Source organism: Vicia villosa, linkage group LG1 (genome assembly GCF_029867415.1).
Source record: "Vicia villosa cultivar HV-30 ecotype Madison, WI linkage group LG1, Vvil1.0, whole genome shotgun sequence".
In the NCBI taxonomy this organism is placed as follows: domain Eukaryota; kingdom Viridiplantae; phylum Streptophyta; class Magnoliopsida; order Fabales; family Fabaceae; genus Vicia; species Vicia villosa.
This window is the reverse complement of record NC_081180.1, coordinates 18,802,313-18,812,978: the sequence shown is the minus strand read 5'-3', so window position 1 is coordinate 18,812,978 and position 10,666 is coordinate 18,802,313. Positions and strand designations below refer to the sequence as shown.

At 34.1% G+C, this 10,666-nt stretch overlaps 1 protein-coding gene across 1 annotated transcript; it reads right to left on the bottom strand.

Moving 5' to 3' along the window:
* Positions 1-662: 662 nt before the first annotated feature.
* LOC131630199 (GPI ethanolamine phosphate transferase 3) lies at positions 663-8,887 on the bottom strand. Its single transcript, XM_058900986.1, has 20 exons — positions 8,342-8,887; positions 8,232-8,266; positions 7,813-7,934; positions 7,297-7,386; positions 7,020-7,139; positions 6,795-6,878; positions 6,595-6,672; positions 6,179-6,304; positions 5,999-6,088; positions 5,440-5,475; positions 5,284-5,339; positions 4,186-4,318; positions 2,959-3,406; positions 2,772-2,863; positions 2,115-2,661; positions 1,817-1,937; positions 1,660-1,701; positions 1,250-1,406; positions 1,077-1,160; positions 663-972 (listed from the first exon to the last, which is right to left on the bottom strand). Exons 1-20 carry the CDS (start codon positions 8,590-8,592, stop codon positions 832-834), a joined length of 2,853 nt encoding a protein of 950 aa, XP_058756969.1. The 5' UTR covers positions 8,593-8,887; the 3' UTR covers positions 663-831.
* Positions 8,888-10,666: the final 1,779 nt, after the last annotated feature.

Genomic DNA, 10,666 nt, shown 5'->3' with positions numbered 1-10,666 from the left:
TATAACTTCGCACTTTATGAATATCCATAATGTGAAAGTTTCTATAGGTCCAAATAGAATGTTAATTAGTAATGGATTTGGTCTAAAGGTCAAATCAATAGGTCACTCTAAATTCATTTTTAGTTTTGAGTCCAACATTACATTGCATCTAAATGACATTCTCTCTGTCCCTACAATTACCAAAAATTTAATTTCAGTGTCCAAATTTGCAAAGATAACAATGCTTACTTTGAAGTCCACTCTAATGTGTATTTTATTAAATCTCAGGCATCTAGTGTTGTTCTTCTTGAAAGCTTCCTAGATGAAAGTGGATTATATTGCTTCAGCTTTGGAACCCTTAAGGCCTAGCTTAAGCAACAAGTTTCTCCAAAATGTCTCAGTTGTAAACACTACTTTAGCTTCTTCAAATAACATTGATGCATGTAATAATAAAGCCGTTAAGCATAGTAGTTGGGCCATTTGGCATGCAAATTTTAGAGCTCTAAAGAGAATAATTAATACATTACATTATTCTATGATGTTCGTGTTTATTAATGTTTGAATCAAATTATGGATTATAGCACTATTAATCGGATTAAAATGACTTCGGATTCAAAAAAAAATACAATCTTAGACAATGTTTCTACCCAAGATGCATGCAGGAAAGTTTTCAAAAATGCATATGAATCTAAACTTTGAAGTTCTTGTGCTATTGCATACTTTCACTGTTTTGCTATGTTAAACACAAACAAACAAACATCAAATAACTATCAATCTAAACTAAAACGACAGTAAACACTATGGAAACTCAAAAAAATGTAAATTGATCACTGTGTGTTCTTTAGGAGTCCTTTAGGAGTCAGATGATTTCACTTCAACATCATTATCATTCCCTTGATCAAAATAGTAAATTGAAGCCAAACAAATCAAGACATCAGTAAGAATAAGTTCAAAGACATCGAAAACAAACTTCGGAGCAAATAAGCCCCAAACCTGCAAAATATAATATTAAATATGCATTTAGTATATTATCCAGACGTCAAAATATAATGTTAAATACGTGTAGATGAAAATTACTGCAAAAATAGTCCATTTACCATCAGGTGCCGCCTTTGGATAGTGACACATAGTATAGTGAAAGTGGTTGTTACTGCTGTTATGAGCCCATATGTTGTATACATCTATATAAAACAGAGAATTGTTATTACGATGAACACGCGAACCATTCAGTAATCAAGCAGTGGATCGACAAAAGGAGAAGAACACGCACTTGAGATAATTGTGTGAAAATAAAATGCTTTCCTAGGTTATCATCATACTTTGATGCAACAAGAAATGGGAGTCCAAATACTGGAAGGATGATAGAAAAACCAAAGGTATCAATTGTAAGAAGGATTGCTTGGCGAACAAGCATAAACTCTTCAAACCTGAAAATGAAGTAGTATTTAGATGATCAATTTACTAAGTGAGTAGTAATAATAAAAGTTAGAACAGAGAGATTAAACCCCTTTAAAAGTCAATAACCAACCATTCCATAGAGAAACAGTTTTAATGTAGGCAGATTGCAGTGGTTACAATTGTTTAATTGTGCAAGAGTTCCAGTATCTGACACCAAATGTATCTTAGGTGTTTGATGTACTCCTTAAAAATAAAAAGCACGCATTATAACATATTACTTACCCTATAAATGCAGCCCCGTAGCGGAGACCATCAAACGCACACCTGAAAAAATATCAACAGAATTCAAGACAAAGAAACCTATGAAGTTATACACAATATTTGAAAAGAAATTAGTTATAACTCCAAAAGTTAAACTAAAAAAGTTGTTGCACCATACCAGTGACCACTGCAAAAAAAGACACATGTGGCAAAGAGGCTCCATTGCATAATAGAAAAACTCCTGCTAGGTCTATCCTTGCTATCTTCTTCTATATTATCCAACCTCATAATACAATAACCTGGAAGTAAATTCATCACAAAAACATATTTCTTCAGCTCATGAAAGTACAACCAAATGACAAAACCAATGCTAATCTACAGGTATTAACAGCATAAACAAAGTCATGCCAGAAAAGCATATGAAGAAAAAAGTAGAGACTTAGTATACAGCATATGAGCATAAAAATAAAGAGCACCTCCAACTAGGGATGCGAAGCCAATTATGGGACCCTGTTTCCCGGAAAGAAGAATGACAGTTGAACTCCACGCAGACAACATGGCCGTGGTTTTTGTAACTAATTTTGTCTTGCAATCTATAGAATTACGCTTAAATAGATGACCATATGCCAGTAATAACAATTGTCCCAAAGAAATAGCATAAACAATTCTAGGAATATAACTTCTTCCAATGCTTTCAGGCATCACTGCAACACCAAATCCATCACTGTCTGTGATCCAATGCACAATTATTAGCATATAAGACAAGATAGTACCCAGTATGACATACTTCCATGGCCAATCAAAGAAGCTGCAATTGGTGGCCTTGTAAAGCCAAAATGCTAACAGAATCAAAACCAGCATTGGTATAAATTTTGCTGTATAGTCCCAAACAGGTAAATTTGATGCTATGTTAGCAATCCATGAACTGTAGTCTTTCATGAAAGCAGACGTTGCAGCCTGCTTGGACAGCCCAACTTCAATGGCGAATCGGCAGAGGGTGCTCAAAAGAAGGAACCCAATGCTCTGCAAGCACAAATACCTTAGCATGCAAGAAAAAATTCATAGATAATACTTGGTTCTAAAACAAAAGAAGAAAGCAAATTAAATTAAGCTAAACTAAACTAAACACATACTTCTGTTAGCAGCTTCTCCTTGATAACTGACTGACGTAATGCCACAATCCCCGATGTACTCAAAAGAAAATTTGCTACTTTCCCTTCCTCCACTGAAGGCAAAGTTCAAGTGAGAAACATAATGACGATGAATTTTAACCATTTTGGATATACTAAGTGGAGAGCATGTGAAAATGTTCGCACTTACAGATATAACTATTTGAAAGAAGACTGCATGAGCGTATTCCAAGTAAAAATAATGTGAAAATTGAGGAAGTGATAACTGAAGAATTTCCGGACGACGACAAAGAATTTACACCAAGCTGTTTAGTGGCCCTCAAAATAGCAAAAACTTGAAATATAAGTGACATTAACATGATTCCAATGCCACTTCCCATCATGTTTAAATCAAACTCGGTCCATTTTGAGCGAGCTAACTCAGCAACCGTTGTTAAAAATTTGAAGTATGCATCAATTTGCCACTTAAGTGCAGGCATTAATGCATCACTGTCACCATCACTATCAAGCAGAAGCTTTTTGGTGGAATGCAACCAATGATTCTCTGCTTCAGCATAAACACTTGCTATTCGGGATAAGTCATCATGAGAAAATCCAACAGCTGACGAAGCTGAGTAAGCATCTATATATCTCTTCACCTAAAAAATACACAGTTGAAATGACTATTCACCTAAAAAAGTACACAGTTGAAATGACTACATAATGTCTTTCACATACATGAGCGCGCTTGAGAACACAAAAAACTAGAATGTGACAGAAACCTAATTCAAGAGAAAGAGAAAGCTGTATTCTGTAGTACAACCTAACAAACTCGCCAACTCAGTACTAATAACCAATTCTCTCTAAGCATTTCTATTTCTTATGAGTAATCCTTCCAAGTCATGGGATTCCAATGATTTAATTTGAGCCCATTAGCTGGTGTCTACCTATACCTGTTACTCTATAAAATATAAGTTGTAAGTTGTAAAAAAGGAAACTAAATTTAGTTGTGTTGGTTCCGTCTGGAAAAGATCAGTTTTAATATGGGAATCCTAGTAGCATCAAATGGGAAAAAATAATTTCTCTGTGTTGGTTCATTCTGGAAAATATTTACATGTTATAGTCTACTGCTTGTCTATGTGTTTGGGCAGCATTGTGGTATCAATTATAGAATTCCCGCAGAAAGTCCTTTGTTAAATATAAGCATTGGGATCTTTAAAAATCACTAATTTGTTAAATGAGAGACATTACTTGGTTTTGAAGTCAATAATATCTCAAAGGTGGAGTAAGGGCAAATCCAGCAGCCAGGAAAGAGAGGTATCCAATATTTTTTAAGTGCGCACCATCAAGGTCCATTTCACAATTTTTTAGAATATATATAGTGACAAAGTTTTAGAAATGATAATTTGTAATTGAGAACCAAATATTCATCAAGTACCTGCCAAGTATTGATGCAAAGTGCATTAGCATAATTCTTCATCCAGACGTCTGACTCTGGAAGCTTTTGAGATGGATCATATTTCCAACTACCAGCTCCTAATGCGTATAATTCAGGATTGATGCTACCAATGCTGAGGAATGAAAAATATTACCTTGTGAGTTCTTAACATAGTTCTAGTAAAGAAATTTTCATAACAATGGGATACCACATGATGCCATACCATAAGAATATGAAAAACCAAACATCAAAATACAAGATTCCGGAATGAAAAAATGATTCAAGAATGGGGTTCAGGTCATACAAAATCAACAATGTATCGATGTGGCCAATCATTATGGCTTCGCAGAAGGAATATTTTTATGGGAGTGGCAATAGGAAAGTTTAGTTTAAGTACTAGAGCCCATGTGCTTATACCCGTATATTTTTTTAAAAGCAAAGGTGTATTTTATTATGAACCAAGCTTCTTTTATTGAATCAAGATTCATGAAGTACATTGAATCAAGCTTCAGCAAATGCAATACAACCCTTAGAATAATAAAAGCAGTTAGGATTTTCTATATTTTATGCAACTAATATAATTCTGAGATACTGTTAGCTATACACAGGTACTATAATTTGGGAGAGTTTGTTGTATTTTGCTTCTATATAAAGATGCAGTAAGTAATGAGAAAAGGGCAGAGAATCATTGTGTGAAAAAATGTTTTTCTTCACTTCATAGATACATTTGGTCAAAAAATCGAACATATATTTATTTATCCTCTACAAAAAAACTTTGTACAAGATAGGTTCCCTTTCAACTCCAGTGACTTTCTGTCAACATCAAACAACACTAAAAAGTTAGAACAATACTCTCAAGCAATAGCTACCCTATTCCCTTGCCGCCTCTAAACATAAAATAAATAACGAATGACTAAATCAGAAGATATGAGACCTAAATAGCTTCCCATTTTACCCACAGCTCATCCTAAAAAATAACAAGCTACTGAGAAATATAGATGGTAGGTTAAGGAATGCATTACAATTAATTATATATAGATAGATAAATATAACAACAAAGTAGACAATAGTAACGTAGACAGGATGCTTACACTGCACCTTCCATAGGGGAATGGTATGCCGAGCAATGCTGACATAGTTACTGCAAAATCAAGCTGTAAAGGATGATAGGGATAAATACAGGGCTTGAACAAATTAAATTATGCACAGTATATAAAATTCAAAATACCATTAGAACAGAATAGCTTTCCTGACCTGTTGCATAAAGCTGATACATACATTCTTTCCATCCTGATATGTAAGACAAGATAGGTAATTTACCCAGAAGAAATAATTAAAATCAAAGCACATAATTATAATATAAAGATCTAACTTAGTTTCATGATCTTGAGAGTCAGATAAGAGTAAAAGATCACTCTGTCAATGAGTACAATGACAATGTATCTGAGCTATCCATTGAGTTAGATATATTACGCGATATCATGGCATGGATCAATAAGCAATTATGGACCACTTGAAAAATGTAACATTGAATACGTAATATTATCTAAAGACATATTAGGTAATATTATGTGTAATGTGGCATTGTTTCAGTGGCTCCCTAATTTTATATTTATCCACTAAGCATTATTCTATGACTCTCAATTTTCCAAATTATTAGTTCTTTCCAATTTGACTGTTCTAGCATAACACTAGGGGCACTTAACACTAGGAACAGGCAGAAAATTGTTGAAAACAGATCAAAAGGCTCTTTGAGCCACCAACAAACCAGCATGTTTATGCATGTTACAAACTTTAAAGGGATAGTAAATACCAGATCTGTTTGACAAGAGTGATTATCAAATTCTGGTGGCACTGAATTAAGAGGCTCCTTAAAACTCATGGCAAAAAAGCCTGTTTCCACCTGCAAGATGTTATCGTAAGTAAAATGGGGGGAAATTATGTATTAATCAAGAAAAGCATATCAATAAAACACCAGGAGAGTGGTACACACCTCTTCCGCACTCCCACCACCATGATCACCATTTAAGGTTTGCCCATGGTCACCCATTACCACAAGCAAGGTATTTTCATGTAAGCCCCCAGGTCCAGCCTGACTTTGCAGCACTTCAATAACTCTCTAAGCAAATTTGGATTAGTTTGGTTACTAACCAGGCATGGGAATCAGCAAAAACTAAACTGGATAAAAGACCACAAAATAGAAACCAAAAATACAGGAGAGGTACCATTAACTTACAGAAGTTGTCAGACAGCATATAACAAAAATGATGGGATAAATGAAGCAGAAAACGTAGGTCATACAAGACTCACTAGTTAACAATAAAATGCTACTTAACATAGTAAAAACTGAAAAGGAACAAACAACCATGTAGGATAGGCCACAGATAATCAGGGATTACCAAAACTAACCTCTAAATGGTTATTGTATTGCTCCAACTTTTCTATCATTGGAGTGGAGTCAACACCAAATATATGTCCAGCATGATCCTAAACCAAAACAATAAAATACAGGGCATATAACATTTCCTATCCAAATGATGAGGGGTGAGAATGGGAATAACGAGATACAAAATATGGATGTGCATAGTAATAAATGATATCAAACATACCACTCCGAGAAAATGTGCAATAAGAACGTCCCAATCTTCTTCATATAGGGAGGGAAATAAATGTTCAATGCATCCGTTATCAACCTAAAAAATAAGCAATGTCATATTACAGTTGCTGAAAGATAGACCAGACAAAAAGATACAAACCACTGCTACTCAATTAACATGTATTGCAAGGATTAAAAAGTCAGTCCAAACTCAAACTCAGCACAATATAAGGCCTACCGTGTGGAGATCTTTGACATTAAAAGAAGGGTATGGATAAGATCTTTCAAAATGATGAGGAAATAACTGAGTCCATGTATCATCCCCCATCATAACAACTTTCTTCCCATTTTGAAACAACTGTAGGTAGAAAAATATGTATTTAGAAGTAGAATTGGATCGAACTGCCTTGTCGGCAATTCGTATTAAGTAATATAGAAACAAGGAGAAATTTCAAACTTAAAACTAAACCAATATTTAAAACCAAGGCAAGGAAAAATCGAAAAAGAAATACCACCTGATTGATGAAGTTATCTTCAACAATAGCAGGTGCACCAAAGCTATTACCAACATCTACAAAAGTTGGAAGTCCACCAGTTGTCAAGCCCTATAAAAAAAAACGGATGAAGCCTATTAGCTCAAACAAAGAAACTTTCAATCTCCTATGATATCCATAAGATACACAGTCAAAATAATCTTTTGATGGAGAGCATTACCAATTTAAAATCTATTTCCTTAATAGCATATATAATCATAATCAGCTTACAGCATTTTATCATATGTAATCGCATATTATAATCTATTTCCATAATTGTTTTCGCAACATCTATAAACTCTTTTCAGAAAGTATCCCGAAGAGTTTATAGAAACAAGCTGAAAACAACTTATGAAATGTCATTGGTTGTTTTCACAAGTTCTCTCAAATATTCTAACAAATGCTTATATATACTCGTAGATAAACTCAAATAAGTCAATCCAAAAAGGCCATTAATTATAAATTGTGATGCAATAACTAGAGTAAAATTGAATATACCTTCAAGCGCTGCAAACTTGTGGTAGGTGGATCAGCAATGGCTTTGAAAATCCTGGCAGAGGAAGGTCGTGAAGACGACATATCTTTCAAAACTTGCAATTTATCCATCCAGGGTTTTGGTTCTGTGATATAAAATGCATATAATCAATCAGCTTAGTTTTTAATCTATGTAGCCCTGACACCTCTCTCGAAAAAAAGTGTGTCTGTAATCATGTGAGACACCTACACCAATACTTGTGATTACGTTCAATTTATTCATTTTTCAAATTTATGATTACGTTTAATTTTTCAAATTATTATTAGTGTCTCCGTGTCAGTGTCGATGTTGTGTTCGAGGTGCATGTGCTTCATAGATTTTTATGACAAAAATTGAAGTCAACATTAAAACAACTAACAGAGAGAGATTAGAGATAACTAACCTGCAAAGAAGGTACTGGGAGCAACAAAATCAAACCTAAAAAACCACAACAAAATTAACAAATCGCAACACTAATTCCGAAGCACGAGTGTGTAGTATAGTGTTGAGTACCTGAGAGCATCGAGAACGATGATAACGAGACGGTTAACGGAGGGTTTGGTCCAGCAAGATCCGTTGTTCGAAGAAGAAGGAAAGCATGGAGAGGTGGAAACATCGGAGCAGTGGCTGTGATAAGGAAGTTCGGTTCTGGTGAGGAGAAAACCGGTGGTGAAGAGAAGAATGGCGATGAGGTGAAGTAACAGCGTTGTCCACAGCGGCCATATGTATCTCCATCTTCCGCTCTTTCTCCGATGTTCTTCCATTGTCGTCGATCGTCTAGAGCACAATCAACAACGTCGTCTAGAACCACGGGTACTGTGTAAGAACTAAGAAGTTCGAAATCACGGAAATGTCTTAATTTTTTATTTTTTTTTTAAACTTGCTTAATTATCATTAAGCTTAATTGCAACTTTAATCCCTCAACTATCATTTTTTTGGATTTTGATTCCTTCATTTTAAAATCCACGATTTTGGTCTTTTTTTTAATGTTTTGTGTTGAATTTTAGTCTCTTCTCCAATTTAAGACTTGTTTTTAGTGATGGACATTCAGTTTTCTAATATGTCAATTCTTTTTCTGAATTTCATATATATATATATATATAGGGAGCGACTCCGGTGATAACACTTGATTATTGTGAGAAATGAGAACAATAAATAATAACCGTATGATTTTATTTAATGAAAATCAATGAATGTAATTATTTTAATCTTCCGTACACCTATTTCACCGGAAAACTACATTTTGGAGTTTTAAGTTTTAATGTTTCCTTCTCTCATATTCTCTTTCCTCTCATTTTCTATTTCATTCATGGATTTGTCCATTCTTATCAAATTCCCTCTATCTCTGTGCTCAAACTCCTTATATATTACATTTAGAACTACACACATACTACCATACCTTCATTTTCACAATTTCCAACTATTCTTTATTGACCGTCACCATGGTAGTTTGTTCGGTGATCATTGTGACAGCGGAAATGTAAAATCAATGGCGACCACGAGAGGAAATAAGGATTACTCTGAATAAATATATGCCGCTAGCGGCAAGGCAATTTAGGGATAATGAAACGCTCAAAAAGTTTAGTCAATGTAGTTTTCCGGTGAAATAGGTGTACGGAAGATTAAAATAATTACATCCATTGATTTTCATTAAATAAAATTATAAAAATCATACGGTTATAATTTATTGTTCTCATTTCTCACAACAAAATCATATATATATATATATATATATATATAATTTTCAAAAATGTTAATCTAATATCATTAAATAAATTTTGAAATTTTTATTTTTCAAAAATTACATTATCTTAATCATTATATATAAATATTTTATTGAAATTAATGAATTATTATTTGCAAACAAGTAGGGCTGTATTTGGTCCATAGGATCCGAGAATCGGACCGGAAACTGGACCGGTGGAACCGGTCCATTGGAACGACCAAATGTTATTCGGTCCGGGAATGGGTAATTTTTTTATCCGATATCAAAAATGGATACTATATTGGATATTTATTGAATACTTTTGTCGGATATCCGAAGTAACGGTCCGGTTTCGGTCCAAAAAATTGGTCCATCACTGTTTCGGTCCGGTCCGGATTTACCCGATACTATTTCGGTCCGGCTCTCGGGATAGCAAATACCCGGACCGGATCGGACCGAAAACAGCTCTACAAACAAGTAGCATTACCAGACTTATTTGCAATCTTTATGCGAAAAAAAATGCTTACTCAGTAGCATTACCATACTTATGTTTTTTTGGTGAAATAATGTTGGAAAAATGGTTTAAGATGATTTTTGGAAAGAAAATGATGAAGCAAAATGAAAAGTGAGAGGTTTGTATGCAATAGCAGAGTAAGAAGATGAAGAACTGAAAGAAGTTTTCTCAGCAAAAGAATAGGAATTTTTTAATCTATGAATCCACCAGATATAGTTCTTCACCCACATCCAAAAACCAACCATGAAAGGACATCTAAAAACCCAGCCATGAAAGGAAATAGAAATCCAATTCTTCACCCACACAACCCAACCATGAAAGGAAATAGCAATCAACTACAATCGAACTTTATTTCCATGGCTAAATCCACATATCTGGTTCTTCATCCACTTACACGTACAGTTTCATATATCCCCTTACACTTTCACGTTTTATAGACTAAACCCATATATCCTAAATCCAACTTTCCTTTCCCTTTCATTTTTTATTAGATCTACAACATATCTCTCACAAACCCAAAACAAAAACACATATTTAAAGCTCCTTGTATCACAAATTCAGTATAGAAACACAAATCTAAAGCTCCTTGTATTACAAACCTATAATAGAAATTGATTGA